Below are 17,097 nucleotides of genomic sequence, written 5' to 3'. Positions count from 1 at the left end.
GAAACAAGTAACAAAAGACAAACTAATCACTTCCCCCCCCCCCCCCCCCACTCCCCCACACACACACACACACACATTCCCTGGGCCACTGAACATCCTTGTGTAAAAGCAGTTAGTTGAAAAAGATCATTAAAATACATAGTATAGCTGATGAAACATGGCTGAGCACAGAGTGGAGTGAGAAAGCGCCATCATGGAAGGCCAGCAGCACCAGGAGCTGCGAGAAGCTGGAGACAGAGCAACACAGGGACCGCCGTGCCCAGACAGTCTGAGGCGTCAGGTCCACAGTCAAAAGATTGAGACCAAGACACCCCCGAGACCAGGCCCATAGCCTCCACAGCCAGAGAAGATCACAGCTCCCTGAGGCTACGGCCCCACTAACGAGGAAACACTGGAATACGGGTAAATAAACTAAAATTAAATAAAGTGGAACGGTGACCAATTGGTTAGCACATCTGCCTTACAGTTCTGAGGTCCCAGGTTCAAATCCGGTCTCCCTGTGTTGTTTGCATGTTCTCCCCATGGCTGCGTGGGTTTTCTCCGGGTACTCCGGTTTCCTCCCACATTCCAAAAACATGCACGATAGGTTAATTGAAGACTAAATTGTGTGTAGGTCTGAATGTGAGTGTGAATGGTTGCTTGTGTATATATGCCCCGCGATTGGCTGGCGACTGGTTCAGGGTGTACCCCGCCTCTCGCCGAAAGTAAGCTGAGACAGGCGCCAGCACGGCCGCGACCCCAATGCGAGTGCAGTATAGATGTGCAAGTCACACTCATCTGACCTAAAAATTATCTAAAGATGACAAACTTAAAATTGTTCAGACATACCACAAAAGCAACAGTGGACGAAGGAGCAGAAAGCAGTCAGTGGTGAAAAGAAGATGCTATAGAAGAGACCTACGCGAGGGGGGGCCTCATGTTTGTGCGCATGCATGTGACGTCATAGACTTATTCTATTCTGGGTTGCCAGGTTGGTGCGAATGACCCCCTAAAACGTTTATGTTTAAAATTAAAAAGCAAACAGTCTCAATTAAAATGCAGATTTCCAATTCTAAACGAGATGACTTGTCAAGTCATGTAGTTCAAGTCAAAGTCAAGTCTCCTAGCTACCAAGTCAAAGTCAAAGTCAAGTCTTTCTGAAATATTTGGCAAGCAAGTCGCAAGTCATAAAACTGGCAACTGGTGCCACCCATCTCTGGCATATTGACATTATCCTACTTTGTTAAATTATTGTTGACAATTGTGACAAATTATTGACATGATCTGTTTTCACATATAATTCAAGGTAAGTTGAGCAAATTGTGTTATTTCAGTGTTTATTTCAGTGTGTATCAAACTGGTAGCCCTCTGCATTAATCTGTCCCCAAGACGTAGCTCTAAGTTTCAAAAAGGTTGGCTAAATTATTACTCTGAAAAAGGGGCCTGACAATGGCTGTCTTAAGAACATGGGAAGACCCCTGTCTGAAGAGACCCCTTTGATATGTCTATATTAGTCATTAAATCACAAACTGATTCAAAAATGGTGTTGGGATTGGATCTTATCGGCAGGGTGTTGGCTTCAAATGGGAAATAACCTTCTCCAACATCGCAGTGTTTCCTCACATAAAAAGAAAGATTCAGGTGCATTAAACTATTGAGTTGTGCAGGACTAAAAGCACCCCTCGCAAATTGTATCAGATACCCTGCTGGAAACATTAAAAACGGGGTTGATCAAGGTCAATGGTTTAAAAAAAATATAATAAAAAAGGAATTTTTGGTTTATTCTGGTTATTTGTTATTTATTATTATCATTTGTTATTTATTTGCTTTAGCCTACTGTAAATTATTTGGTAGCATTTAAATATGTGAATATCAAGCACAAGCTTATTTTTTCTCCACTTCCTTTCAGCAACTCAACATTTTCTCTTTGCTAGTTTTATTTCATCTGTTCCGTCTGTGGTGTGGGATTTGTGGAGAGTTTATTTTTTTATTTTTAGTGGAGCAACTGTTTTGAATGCCTATTTAATTTTCCTGTTAAAACCATCCACAATAACATTGCAAGAGGAGGGTAAAATGTCTATGGGGGTTTCTGTTAAAAGGTTAATAAAATTAATAGTGATTCAACATTTAGGTACCGCTTCCACATAATGTGTTCCGGAATATCTTTCAAATTCATAGTTAAAAAAGAAAACACAAAAGTGATCTGAGATTGCTAAATCCAAAATACATGCGATGTGTGTTGACACTCCTAAGAGGAGGATTAAAGGTCACTAATATTGGTGGGTTGAGAAATGTTGAGTGAAATCCATGCAGTTAAGAACATTAAGCTGCAAATGAGTCTGATGGACTATCGACAACTAAGTTAAAATCACCGAAAAATAATGACTTGACTACAGTTGTAATGGATAATAGACAGTTTTTGTGAAAAATCGTTGATAAATGATGACCAGTGCTTGTGAGGTCTATAAACGCAAATGCAAAAGATAGCGGGATTGCTAACAACAATACAGTGATGTTCAGTTAAGTTATCTGACAAAAAGAACTATGTAAGTTTAAAAAAATAATTTGGCTACACATAGTTGTATTCGTAGTTTGTCTTAATGGAAGATAAAAACTTGACATGTCAACTGGACATTATGAACTTTCTGTTTTACTTGACCTTAAACCTGCTATGATGGCGACTTACTTTGACATGAACGCGCCACTCTCACAGCGTAGGCGAGCGGCCTCTGGAAACAGCAGCTCAGGACTGTGGAGGACATCCACCAGCACTGAAAACTCGGCCTGAACCATCGGACTGAACTGCTCTTCCAGATGGGACACAACACCCTGTGCAAAAAAAGTTTTTTTAAAGCTAAATTATGTCAATAGTGTACTAAAGAGATGTTTATTTGACTATTTTACTGTAGATCAGGGAACCCTAACCCTCTTTTTGAAAGACAGCACTGTATGCTGTACATGATTTGTCTGGAATGTCTGTATCTGGACGAGGACATTTGTTTACATTAAATAATCATACTTCCTGTGATGAACGGATACTTACAAACTGCGACACTATTTAGATCATCATAATTATTAGTGCCGGCACGGTGGACGACTGGTTAGCATATCTGCCTCACAGTTCTGTGGTTCAAATCCCGGCCCCGCCATGAAGTTTGCATGTTCTCCCCGTGCCTGGGTGGGTTTTCTCCGGGCACTCCGGTTTCCTCCCACATCCCAAAAACATGGCATTGTAGTTTGATTGAAAACTCTAAATTGCCCATAGGTGTGAATGTGAGTGCGAATGGTTGTTTGTTTCTATGTGCCCTGCGATTGGCAGGCGAACAGTTCAGGGTGTACCCAGCCTCCCGTCCGGAGATAGCTGGGATAGGCTCCAGCAGCCCGCGACCCTAGTGAGGATAAGCGCTGAGGGAAATGGATGGATGGATGGATAATTATTAGCTAAATTGAGAACTGCCTGATTTTGAGCTGCATGCATCTGATACAGTATATAATAGACTTTACACCGATTTTATCGGACTGATCGGTATAGGCCGATATTTAGCATTTTATGCTGATCGGCTTTAATGTCATAATTCGCCGATCCGATTGGCTCTGCAAAAGACATTTACTGCGCATCGCCATCGTGCACATTATATTTGAATCCAAAAGCTAGTTTATTTTTAGCCTTGTTGGGCGTCTTTTGACGTAGTATTGGAAATATCTGACGGCCAATAAAGTTATTATAAAAAAAAAAAAAACGTCGGCGGTGTGGAACAGACAACACGTCTGAGACAGATGCCCGGATCAGACAAGACAAAATTGCTCTTTCAAGATTCCACATTGTCAGACTACTGCAATAAAATCTTGTTTTCCGATACCACCGCATCCCGTTTTTTACGATCATTGCATCATCACAGCTCAAATGCGACCGGATACACTAGTTACCGTGGCAACGACAACAAGACTGAAGCGCCCCGACTTTGTATTATAAGGACAAAATGTGGAAAACGTGTGTTGGTGGTCACCGGTGCTCAGGAGAGGATGTTCGTTTAAGGCTTGCTTGAGGTATGTTCACATACTTTTAATACGATACGGCTCGCAAGCAGGCAACAAAATGTTATGTAGCCTACCAAGCTAGTCATACCACGAACGGTTGGGCGTAAAGATGCCGCCATGCTGTCGAATCATGCTCTAAAGTTTCGGTGTGGGTGAAGTAATTTAATTTAAAACAATGTAATTACAGTAAGTTAGCACACATTATTTCTGTCTTGTAATGTTGGTTTGACCTGACTGATTAGAATACACGATCGGACTAGAGCAGTGATTTCCAACCTTTATGGAGCCAAGGAACATATTTTACAATTGAAAAATCTCACAGAACACCAACATTACATTGGATACATTAAATTAATGTATGTACTTCCTGCCATCTAATAGAAGGCAATTTATCATTTATTCTGTCTGTCACTATGCCTCACTGGCATAAATAGATGAACAAAGATACATTATTTATTGTAATATATTTTTGGGAGCAATTAAGTAGACAAGTATATACAGTAATTGAACAGGTCATGTAAATAGACACATTCCTCCATCTTGTGATCGGATCGGTTATTTCAACTCGCTGATCGGCCCCAAAAATCCTGATTGTGTAAAGCCTAGTATATCATAGTATAAACATAAAAAGAGATGCTAACTTTTCATCAGAGAGCAACGCAATGTTCTAATGAGCTTTAAATCTGTCAAGGATTTAGCATATTTTGCATTTTCCATCTGGCTGATAACTATTTTTTACTTTAGATAGTAGATTAATACCTGCAACTTTTCAATGATGGTCTTGTAGTCGGGGCCGCCCAGCTGCTCCTTGCGGGGTCGCGTGCGAGCAGTGCACCTCCAGTCCTTTGCTGCCCGCTGAATTATGTTGTTGTGGGCCTTTAGACACAAGGTGTTGACTTGACTATCCAGGTCAACTGGGATTGCGATTGCCCGTGCCTTAGCTGAGGAAAAGAATTGGTGGAATTGTATTCAGCACTTTAGCTGAATGAGTCAAAGTGATGAGTGGTCATTGCAATTAGCTATTCACACAGGCTTTATAAAAAAAAACAAAAAAAAACAAAAAAAAAACTGGATAAATGCACATTAGTGCTTTTCTGCTTGTGACCCATAGACAGAGCAGCAGAATAGCACCACTTACCGACATCAGCTAGTGTTCTGATGCAGTTCTCAATATTTGCCTTCTGAGTGACCCATGTGCAGTTGTAAAGCCTGAAAGCTGACTGGAGCAACTTGATGAAGATTGATTGATTTGTCTGTGACAAAAGGAAGATACAGACCCCCTTAGAATAAAGTGAGGTAGTCTATGTATACCAATAAGCCTTAAACAACTATTTCAAATATATTTGCAATTACCAAATTTGTAATGTAACGATTCAGTGAAGGAGACTGGATCTGATGTTTACCAGTTTTAATATTAACTAGCCAAACATTACATGAACCTCCCCACTTACCAGCTAAACTAACTGACTTTGAAATTATTTAATCTAAGTAAATCTCCCGTATAGTATTATTATTAACACATAGACTCAGCTGCAGAAATAAAAAAATAACCAATACACACACACACTGAAGTGTACCTGAAGATTGGAGTGGTTCACAGAAAATGGCGAACTAAAAAATCCTGTGACAATGGCCATCACTGTCTCTGTCACATACTTCTCAAGGGCCAAATCGGCATGGTTTCGGTCTGTGGTAGTGTTACACACCTAGAGATATAACGAGAATATTATTTAGACAGTGAACATGCTGTATGTGAATTGTGACTTGAAATGTGAGCCTTACTCTGGACATATCCACCAGGATATTGTCGAACAGCTTCCAGATATGATTGGAGGTATAGATCTCTTTCATTTCTACCTCTGTGTCTACATAACAGTGATTGACAAAGTTCACATATGCAGTTTTCACCTGTTAAAGAAAAAAATAAATATGAAAAAGACCTAAGGCTAAATAGACCCATAATCCATAGCTCGTCACAAGTAAACTGGAACCTATTCCAGCACATTTTGGGTGAGAGGCGGAGTACATCCCTAGCTGGTCGCCAGTCAATTGCAGGGCATATACAGTATACAAACACTTATTTGCCTAAAAATTTGTCACTAAACACCTATTCATGGTCACATTCACACCTACAGGCAATTTAGAGTCTTAAGGTCTTAAGAGTCTTCTGAGTTTATTTGGGTTTTTTTTTAAAGAAGAAGCTGGAGTACAGGAGAAATCCCCAAAGGCCTGGCCTGAGATTCAAACCTAGAATCTCTCGACTGTGAGACAGACATGCTAATCACTAAATCACTGTGCTACCAAATAAATGTATCTAATTAGGGGTGCACTTAAGCAGTATGCAGGTGCGCATGCAAAATATTAAAAGTGCACCAGATTCAAGTGTGTCACTTTGCATTTGCGCACCAGGCATTTTGCATTTTCTTTTGGTTGGAGCAGAGCGGTAGAAGGGGCTTGAGTAGTGTTGTTTTCTTCGTAAACGACACGTACGCACAAATCTTTTGAGTGGTAGTACTGAAGGGAATCACTTTATGAACTGATTCGTTCCTTTCTGATTTCAATTGAGCTCAGTCATGAGCGTGAGACACGCGAGAAACTCTGTTACAAAGGGTACAACTCGCATGGAGGCGATGGTGTCTGAGCTCGGAAGGGCCGCCATTGAGGTGGTGTGCATTGTGGGCGTCTCAGTCTCGCCGTTTCGCAGCTACGGCGGTCCGTCAAAATACTGCATGTTTTAATTAGGGCTGGCCGATAACGATACAGATCTCAAAATAACTTTTCCTAATTGGACATATGGAGACGTGGGCGATAGATTTGAATAGACTGTATTCATCAATATTTTTACAGACAATAGGAATAGCCAATAATAATGAGAGTTGCTCGACGCTGACCCAACCAAGTGGCGGGAATAGAACCATGCCAAGTTGGGTTGGCACACACAGCACAGTAGCAGCCGGTTGCAAGAGGCGCTAATGTTTGTACTGCTGCAGCCGTGTATCTCAGCAGTGGGAGAGTGCTGGAAAAAACGAAAACGGAATGTTCCCTCAGACGAAACGACGGGAAAGACATCCCAAGGCTCAACGGATGATATCATTGACAAGAAAGGCCTGAAAAGTTTAGTAGTGCAGAGTTAGTTTGTTTTTGTTAATTCTGACAACAAACAGAGTAGTGTGCACTGCAAATTATGTCGATTGTATGTTCACACAAAGACAGAGAATACCACCAAGAAGCCGTGGACGCTCAATGCAAGACTTTATAATCCCAGACCGGAGCCAGGGCTAATCAGGAATTCAAGTGGATGATTAAAGTAACGAACCCTCGTTACCAATTCTCAGGGCGTAATTTAGAATTGGAAAACTTGAAAGCTTTTCCATGGTCAGATTATAAATATTTCTGAATATATGTTTTATTTGGCTTACTGTAGACCATAGATGTCAAACTCAAGGCCCGGGGGCCAGATGCGGCCCGCCACATCATTTCATGTGGGCCGCGAAAGCAAATCATGCTTGTCAACTTCTGTGATTTTTGCTCAAATCTGTTCCCAAATTGTCATAATAATAAAAAATAATATTGCATTTTTCTGTTACCAAACCCTTCTTCTATTGTAACTGAAACAATACTTGAACAAACTATTATCTTTGCCTTCTGATTTCAAAACTAGTTATCCCTCAATTTGTTGTGTAATGGTAATAATGTGTTGGTGATTAAACATTGATATGGTCTCCCTGTTCTAACGGCCCTCTGAGGGAAATCATAACTACAATGCTGCCCAAGACATAAAAAATAAAATAATAATAAAATAAAAAAAATGTAAAAAAGTTTGACACCCCTGCTGTAGACAGTTGTAAAGCGTTCCATGGCATGTTCAACTTTTGACAGAAACATATAAAATCAATGATCGGTTTTATAAAGCATATCATGATATAGATTAAGACTGCACAATTAATAAAATTTTAATTGTGGTTGCGATTTTGGCTCCCACGATGAAATGAACCTTATCAACATTTAAAATGTGGGCACTGCTACATATAAAAAGTATTTCATTTGCAGCACTGGCCGCAACCTAGTCAGTCAGCCACCAGGGGACTATCGCATGGTTCAGGCGTCATTAAGGGACGGCACCAACTTCAAAATAACAGCTTAAATGGCATTGATGTCCAATGTCGTACGATGTGTAGGTTTTATTTTGAAGTTGGCCCTCTCAGCACGTTGGCGGAGAGACAGGGTGTCACGGTAAGACGCTATTAGCAATCGTTTTAGCGGCTGCCTTGACTTCAACTTTTCAGTTGGCCTGACCGCAGTGTAAATAAATAAATAAATAAAAGACAATTCACGACATGGACAGAGATTTTCAAATAAAAAGTCAGTGCTTATAGCATAATGTTATTGCATTTTATACATTAACTGTATTTGCTTCCATTAAATTGCAATTCGTGATTGCACTTTGTTATATATATTTACTCAGTTAGCCCTTGGTAAAGTAGAATTTTCTTGGGGTACATTTATTTTTCATTTTTATCTCACATTTATTCTCATTTAAAGATTCATTTTGCTCTGAAAACTGTTATGTATTGTTTGGTGAAAAGTAATAAAAATAATGAAAAAAATGTAAATATTTTTTCCCTAACATGAAGAAGAATCATGACTAATAATCGTGATTACAATATTGATCGTGATTATTATTTTGGCCATAATCGTGGAGCCCTAATATATCAGTCTGGACAAATATATTTAAAAAAAAAAAAAAAGATCATCATGATAGGATTTTTTTTTTACCCATGTGTAATCCTGTATTTAATATTATGAGGTAAATGTATTTTGTAATTGTATTTGGTGATTATCTTTTGGCTGTAATTCATGAAATAATAAAAAAAGAAAATCTTGATTAAAAAGATTCTGCTGGTTATCACGTCTGCCTCACAGTTCTGAGGACCCGGGTTAAAATCCGGCCTCGCCTGTGTGGAGTTTGCATGTTCTCTCCGTGCCTGCGTGGGTTTTCTCCGGGTACTCCCACATCCCAAAAACATGCCTGGTAAGTTAAATGAAGACACTAAATAGCCCGTAGGTGTGAATGGTTGTTTCTTTATATGTTCCCTGTAATTGGCTGGCGACCCCGCCTCTCGCCCAAAGATAGGCTCCAGCATGCCCGCGACCCTAGTGAGGATAACCAGTACGGAAGATGAATGAATGAATAAAAAGATTAGGAAATATAAACTTACAACATTGGCTTTGTGTTAAAATTTAAAAAGTAATGTAATTATTCTATATTTTTTTAACTTACAACACATATTAGTCTTTTGTCACTTTTCTATTTCCAGCTCAAAGGTACCCGTTGACCAAATGGGGGGGGGGGGGGAAAAAACAAAACAAAAAACAACACTTTACCCTCAGAATTTGGTCAGGAGAATATGAAAAATTTGGGCCTTGGCTGTAAAAGTTAATTGACAAATGAAGGTCAATTAATTAATTAAAATAACTTTTGCTAACTTGAATGACACTGACTCAATGAGAAAACAATCTCATTATCATCATTATTGGCCCACGGTGAGAGTTCAAGTAATGTGACCAAAACACACAAGAATGCGGCAGATTGACAACAATCCCCTTGGTTCCCTTAGTTGGATACAGTGATGTAGTCTTTACCTCTGGGACACAGTTGACGTCTGTCACAACTTTGACAATGTCATCCAACGGAAGCAGAGAGTTGCATTTTAGCTCAGTGTAGACATTCTTGCCCTCGGTGCAGGCAGCAAGCAGTTCTACAAGCGTGTTGTGATAAGCCAGAGCTCCATCTTCATCAGTGCGCTCACGCTCAGAGCCCATCATCTGTAGTAAGACTGGAAATGAGGAGCGGTCATTGTAGAAGACCAGGACATCCTCACCTCCGTTCACAAGCTGCAAAAAGAACAAGAAAGATCTGGTTTGACCCTTTCTTTTACCAGCACAAGCGTCAGGAGTTCAACCTCTAAGTTATGTAAGGACATTTGTTATTTAAATATTTGTAGTAACAAATGCCTTATTTTAACATTAAGCAATTATTAGGTTTTACTGAACAGGATGCTTCTTAAATATCTGTTCTGGAAGCGTACAACCGTAATTCAGGGAGTTTGTAGTTTAAAAAAAATAAAATAATAAAAAATACTTTCTTTAAGTGTCAGTATGACCTGCGAGTCGTTTACGAGTAAAATTATATGTGAAAAAAAAAAAACCTTGCCACTCTCTGCCCCCATCTTGTACCTTTAATTTGATTTACAAGAGACAACTAATCAGAGACAGAAGGCGTGACTGATGAGGTGTCAATCATTTCTTGTGCACTGGGATACTCGTAGCGGGCAGACCCCCAGGACCTCGTGCTGACCTGCTACTTTGCACTTCAGGAGCTTTTCAGTGAAAAACGTTCAGTCTTCATTTGTCAACAACAGGGCACGAGACAAGCAAACAGCAGCACAGCGAAGAAGCAACAAAAACTAAAAAGGAGGAATTGGACAGAACTCGAGACAAAATAATTATGACCATAGCAGTTGCCTTTCAGAGGATGAAGAATTAACAACATTTCGGTTTGACTGGTAGGTTTGTCACCTCTTTTTGATTTTTAATTGATTGAACATTCCAAAAAAATAGAACTTCAAACTGATAACATTTAGCGTTATAGTAACAGGCCATTACAAATGTGGTGCTTTTCTGGGGAAAAAAAGGAACAGGCCAGCAGAAGGCTGCGGGAGTGTTGCTGCTATCAGTGTGCATGCGAGTTGCATGAGAAATGATGGCCACCTCGTCAGTCAAGCCTTCTGCCTCTGGTTGGTTGTTTTACCTCAAGCATTGTGGTTTCTTCTAAATTAAATTAAAAACATAAGATGGGGCCTGAGATGGCTGATTATTTTCACAGATTGTTTTAGTCATGTACTCATATCATATCAGATCATACTAGCTGTTTTGACGAAAATGATAGTTTTTGGTTTTTTTTAATTGCAAACTTCCCTTTAAATATTTAATGCAGACCGGCGGATTTCACAGCAAGTGTGTAAATAACTAAACAAGTCACCAGGCAATGATATCAAAAAATAGAATCTAAACAATTGTGCTTATCAATATGTCTATGTCTAGACTTGATTTTTAATGGATTCAAAATAACTCGTTACATTGCTGAAGATAATATTTTAGATATTTAGACAGATCTCTTACCTCAGTCATAACTTTGTCCTGACATTTTTTCACATACTTTCCTTCAGCTTTCACAATGGTTTGCAGGAACTTCAAGTACAGAACATGACGCCCATGCGTTTCAATGCAGTGGACAAAGTGATGAACCACGCGGTCGCCGATTTCATTGCACAGCTGGTAGTAATTCATAAAGATGTGACGCATTGTTTCAGCTTCGAGCAACTGGTAAGAAACAAACAGTTGTAAGTCCATCTATTATGTCGAAAATACAGAGGATTCCCATTAAGACGTATAACAAAAATAGTACAGGACATTAATAGTAGGGGTGCACCTATACCACTTTTTCTCTCAGACAGCGTCAAAGTACTTTCATTTGAGTACTCACTGATACCAAGTACCAACTGGCACTTGATAATGCCATTATCTCTTGTAATTACAGTATGATGAAAATGTGTTATTTTGTTATCAAATATTGTTAAAAAACAAACTTTTCTTGAACATCACTCATATAGAGTAACAACTTGTCATTACTGATATCTGAACATCCAACTGCATCGTTTTCTAACAGTCTTGCCACACACAAATGTAGCTTGTAAAACACAAGGCATTTCAGTTTTAATAAATATGTTTTGGTTCCGATAAAAGCACGCATCCCTGGGGATCGGCACTCATTTGCATGTATTAGATATAGAATTGCCAAGTCACACTCGTAACTGATTTAATGAGCCATTTGGAGTTTCAATACACAGGTCTGTGTGGCCCGTGAGCGCAGATGTGCCACACGGCAGCGTGTTGCTTGTCAGCTTGACCTCCTCCGCCACAGAAAGCAGGATACAAGGCTTGGGAAACTCTGTGCTTGCTGGACGGCCCACTGCAAAAACTCGCAGGGTGTGGGCATTGGTGTCATATTACCGGAGAATTTTTGCGAGTATGAGTAAAAGACATACAGTATCAGCATCGGCAGTATTAGCACCTATTTAACTGTTGGGGTTAATGAAGCTGTCAAATTGAAAAGGTAAAATGTCATTTTCACTTTTTATTCTTGTGCTTTCCCAAAAATGATTCCTGTCAATCACAATCATACCTACCCCTGGAGTGAGGAAGAGATTGAGGTGTTTATGTAGCAAAAATTGGTTCTGATGGTTCCCTCTGCAGAAGTTCTGCAGAAAAGCATGTGCCAGGGTCATGATCTCATTCATCTTCTCATCACTCTGGGAAAGAACAATTAAAAGAGAGGTGATGGGAGATACGGTCTGGCAGTCCGAGATGAGATAAATCACTCAGCGGTTGTAGTTAACGCTTACTTTCTCAAAGGGGATCTGAAGCAGGTCCAGGACAACAGTATGAGCCCCCATGTTCTTCAGAAGCCTCTGCTGCTGCGTGCGGATCTTTTTACCATGATAACACAGCTTACTGAGCCGCAACAAGATCTACATATGAAACACAAAGAACACTCACTCTATTGACAACTACCAGACAGAACTCTTGGTATCCAATGAGAATAATTTGAAAAGACAAAACATGAAACCTGCCTCTTTGACAATGTTATAGTTGTTTTCCTTATTGCTGTCAATTTGAGGTTTATCGTTTCCATCATGGACTGTGTTCAACCCAGTCTCCTTGCAAGACACAGACGGAAAGAAAAAAAAAACAGTAATTCCAAGCAATTTTAATTACATACTCCCTCAATTACGATCAACACCATCAAATTGGCAGACAGAATGTTGCAGACCTCAGTCCAAGAAGTAAAAGAATCCTAACCGCTTTTGTCTAACTTTTGATCAAGTTCCGCTTGTCCTGTCAACGACTGTGCCATGATACATCAGGTCGGCCACAGGAAATTATCCAATTTATTTACTACAAAAAAAATTCTTTGTTTATCCACTGTATCGATGCCAGTGACGTGTATTGACAGGCAGAAAGAAGCATTAAGTGTTCTTCCACTTCATGGCGGGTAAAATGTGTACCATGGCTTAAGAATGGTTGGGAAACACTGCAGTAAATGCAATAAGAACATTGCACCTTAGTTGTGGATAGTCTTATATTTACCTCTATGTTTTGCTCTTTGCCTTGTCTGGCACCAAGGTCTTCACCGTTATAGACTCCATTCTTCTCCACCCACAGTTCTGATTTCTCAACAGTTAGGCGCAGTTGATCCAGGTCAGCCTTTATCTGCTTGTAGTTCTCCACGTCCTGCTCTGAAACCAATAGCTGGACCTAGAAAATAGGCAGACACATGGGAAATAAATAAAGCATAGCAGTGTTACGATTACAATAACTATTTAAATCCTTTAACATGACTCAGACTAATTTAAGTAATTAACTGATGCCAACCCTTTTAAAAATACGAAAGACTGATTATTGTGTACCTGTTTGAAGGCCTGCAGCACTTCAGCTCTCTGACTGAAGTGTTTGAAGATGAGCTGAAGTGAGCCAGACACCAATGGAGGATAGTCTTGCATCATGAGATGGATCAGAACCCTCAGAAACGTTCGGCCACCTTCATCATCAAGCTCTACGGCACTTAACTCTGAGCTGAGATGAGCAAAAACATTAATTGTCACACACGTTTTCAGTTAAATTTATTTGTAGATAGCAAGGAGCACTGTGCACAAAAGGCATTTGCCACATTTAATCAGGTTTTAAATGCATTGTTAAGGGTGGTTTGTAACACAGATAGTCTGTGCAGATTCGACCTACCTCCCAGCAAACATGCTCTCTGCTTTAGTCGCAATCTCATCAATGTCTGGTTCAGAAGCTGTAGACAAAACAAAGTGAACAGCGATGCATTTAGACTGAAGCAGTGTGGTCAGCAGACCCTAATAACAACAAATCTTAAATGACGTCTTACGTGGGATGATCAGAAGCATGTCAGTTTGTAAAGTAGCGCTCTCAGATATGCTCTTCTCTCCAAACTCTTTCTTATAGATGGATAACAAATAGGTGATCCTGTAATCCAGCCTCACACTCAGGATGAACTACAAAGAGAGGTGAGAAAACCACCGAAATATCAAACAGATGAGCTTGAACTCTATGTCTAATCCTGCGAGAGAACCTACTTGTAAGATCTCTATGATCTTCAGTTTAGTGTCCATCACCATGACGTCCTCATTGTCCAGAAGCATGTGTCCTTTGCCATAGCGCAGTGAGGGAGGCGTGTCAGGCAGGCCTTGTGGCACACCTCGACTCATCACCATCTGAGTCATCATTTCTCCAACACCGTGGATCGTACGCAGGACATTGTTACCTAGGGGAGGAGACATGCAGCTTCACAAATTTTGACTTGTGCGTCTGTTTACATAGTATAAATCAGGGAAGGTAGCCCACGGGCCGCATGTGGCCAACACTCTAAGTGGCCTCTCGAGTAAGAACATTCTGAACATATTTCCTCTACTATACCTGATCAGTTTTAAGTTCTAATAGCACCATTCACCATTAGATGGCAGACATCACTTTGTCGTGCTTCCACTGGGTCTTCTCCATCAGGAATAACAAGAGTAGGAAGCAGTTTATAGGTTCAACAACTTTAAAGGCAAGCCTGTGTACCTAGTTTGCCTCAAAATGTTTTGTGGCGTTGACGAGTCATACAAGACAAACGGTGGCTCTTTTACCCCGGGAAAGGCTTTGTTGTGTAATTACCAGGAAGATCACACTATATATATCCATCCATTCATCCATTTTCTGAGCCGCTTCTCCTCACTAGGGTCGCGGGCGTGCTGGAGCCTATCCCAGCTATCATCGAGCAAGAGGCGGGGTACACCCTGAACTGGTTGCCAGCCAATCGCAGGGCACATATAAACAAACAACCATCCGCACTCACATTCCCACCTATGGGCAATTTAGTCTTCAATTAATCTACCATACATGTTTGTGGGATGTGGGAGGAAACCGGAGTGTCCGGAGAAAACCCACACAGGCACGGGGAGAACATGCAAACTCCACACAGGCGGGGCCGGGGATTGAACCCCAGTCCTCAGAACTGTATGTATGTATATATATGTATATATGTATATGTGTATATATATACATATATACACACACACACTATATATTTGGTAAGATTAAGATGCTTGGCAATGCTCATATTAGCTTAGCATACAACATACAATACATGGTAATTTTTATGTAAGAGAGCCCCTTGCACTGGGGGGAATAAAATAAATAAATTACAGTATGTGGTTATTTTTTTGACGGCTTCAAACCCTTTGCTGTTGAAGAGTGGATCTTTTACACATGTATTTGAGCATGAAATATAGATAAGAAGATACTGTGATGTACATTTGTTCAATATAAAAACAGACAGCACATACTTTGACCATATTAAATGGCACTTTTGTCATAGATCTGTTTAGGAAGTGTGTGGTCCTGCTAGCACTAATGAAAAATTGTGGCACCCTCCATCATTTAAATTGCCCATCCCTGGTATAACTGCTTCAGCTAAGCCACATTTGTCTACCCAAAATTACCCAAGGTCTCAGTCATTCATAAAAACTCTACAACTTCAAATGTTGTGATGTGCTATCCATCCATTCATTTTCTATCTCGCTTATCCTGCTTAGTCACAAGGTGTTGTAGCCTATGCAAGTTGACTTCAGATGAAAGTTGGATTAAACCCTGGACTGGTCAACAGTCCGTTGCAAGCCACATACAGAAACAGACAATCATTCACTCTCACATAATCACCATCACTGACTGGGAACTGAACTCACGCAGCTTGCACTAAAGTAAAGCGAATGTGCCACCACAGACTCCACCATCAGTGTGATCGACTAACTGGGCTAAATATAATAAAGAAATAAAAATGACTGAGGCAGTAAAATCACTTGTGGGAACACTCACCAGCCTCTGGACTTTTGTTAAGCTTGTTCATGAAAGTGAGCGGTTGTTGGACAATGTCCAGTATGGCCAGTAGAGTGCGGGTGAGTCGCAGAAGCTCACTGAAGCTATAGAAACCAAAGTACACCAGGTTACGAGCTAGATTCACCACCTAGAGGAGAGAAGGGTAAAATCAAACCATTCAAAACTGTACAGTAGGAAAGACGCACTGTGAGGGGCTGTATTTTCTATAGGTGGCATGACTCATGCTTTTTACATGGTGTGTGTTAAAGTTCCTTTCCTTAAAAAAAGGCTTCGATATGATTACTGTACAGTGGATCATCAGTACATGAAAATTTGCTGGTTGAAAAAGATAGCCCAAAATTCATACAAGAAATTAGAGATGTGAACACATTTTGAGAGTCCACTGTACATTGCATTTATTGGATTTGCTTTGCAACTTATCAGGTTCACTTTACCTCTAGAGTGAGTTCATTCTTGTCTTTTTCCCCAAAAGGAAAAGGCTGGCTGACCACATCTTTGAGGTATTCTTCAACAAACTCCATGGTGGGAGCAAACTTCCTCTTCATCTCCTCCCTCGAGGAATCTGCTGACTCATATTCAAACCTGCAGAGAAGCACAATGGTAATATGCATGTGGCAGGTCACAAAGTATGCCTGTGCCATGATGTGATCAGATGGCTAATGCTCACTCATGGATGGTGATCTTGGATGGAATCTCAGTCCACAGGCGTGCATAGCGCACAGGAACCACAGCTTCTTGTGGGTCGCGGTCCACATGCATATGTAGCATGAGGCGACAGAAGGAGGCTCGCAGGTTGTAGGGCAGGCAGTCATCAAACATGCAGCGCAAGATAAGGTCCACAGGAAGCTGAGAGGAGATCTGATTGATGGCAAGATACTGACGGTCCAGGCACATTTTAGCAAACAGGTTCAGCTGATACCTGACAACAGGAAATGAATGTGTGGTTGGAAAAAAAAGCTGGTATTCTGCGGCGAAAAACTCACTTGAGTGATTTTTTTCATAATTTTTCCACAGGGCTAATAAAGTTTGAGCACATTAGGGAAGTAACATCAATAAGGC

General features: G+C 40.4%; 1 protein-coding gene across 2 annotated transcripts in view; it reads right to left on the bottom strand.

Moving 5' to 3' along the window:
* Nucleotides 1-17,097, bottom strand: part of itpr2 (inositol 1,4,5-trisphosphate receptor, type 2) — a 100,823-nt gene that overhangs the window by 62,363 nt on the left and 21,363 nt on the right. For both annotated transcript variants that reach the window (XM_061772768.1, XM_061772769.1), the window contains exons 19-36: nucleotides 16,706-16,957; nucleotides 16,473-16,620; nucleotides 16,018-16,165; nucleotides 14,238-14,425; nucleotides 14,030-14,156; nucleotides 13,879-13,936; nucleotides 13,548-13,713; nucleotides 13,228-13,395; nucleotides 12,711-12,797; nucleotides 12,483-12,608; nucleotides 12,267-12,389; nucleotides 11,200-11,400; nucleotides 9,661-9,912; nucleotides 5,800-5,925; nucleotides 5,595-5,723; nucleotides 5,156-5,270; nucleotides 4,777-4,958; nucleotides 2,666-2,808 (exon numbers count right to left, since the gene is read on the bottom strand). In XM_061772768.1, coding sequence (XP_061628752.1) covers nucleotides 2,666-2,808; nucleotides 4,777-4,958; nucleotides 5,156-5,270; nucleotides 5,595-5,723; nucleotides 5,800-5,925; nucleotides 9,661-9,912; nucleotides 11,200-11,400; nucleotides 12,267-12,389; nucleotides 12,483-12,608; nucleotides 12,711-12,797; nucleotides 13,228-13,395; nucleotides 13,548-13,713; nucleotides 13,879-13,936; nucleotides 14,030-14,156; nucleotides 14,238-14,425; nucleotides 16,018-16,165; nucleotides 16,473-16,620; nucleotides 16,706-16,957 — 2,739 coding nt within the window. The remainder of the gene's footprint in view (nucleotides 1-2,665; nucleotides 2,809-4,776; nucleotides 4,959-5,155; nucleotides 5,271-5,594; nucleotides 5,724-5,799; nucleotides 5,926-9,660; nucleotides 9,913-11,199; nucleotides 11,401-12,266; nucleotides 12,390-12,482; nucleotides 12,609-12,710; nucleotides 12,798-13,227; nucleotides 13,396-13,547; nucleotides 13,714-13,878; nucleotides 13,937-14,029; nucleotides 14,157-14,237; nucleotides 14,426-16,017; nucleotides 16,166-16,472; nucleotides 16,621-16,705; nucleotides 16,958-17,097) is intronic.

The sequence above is a fragment of the Phyllopteryx taeniolatus genome, chromosome 5 (assembly GCF_024500385.1).
Source record: "Phyllopteryx taeniolatus isolate TA_2022b chromosome 5, UOR_Ptae_1.2, whole genome shotgun sequence".
In the NCBI taxonomy this organism is placed as follows: Eukaryota; Metazoa; Chordata; class Actinopteri; order Syngnathiformes; family Syngnathidae; genus Phyllopteryx; species Phyllopteryx taeniolatus.
This window is presented reverse-complemented; position numbering and strand designations above follow the sequence as displayed.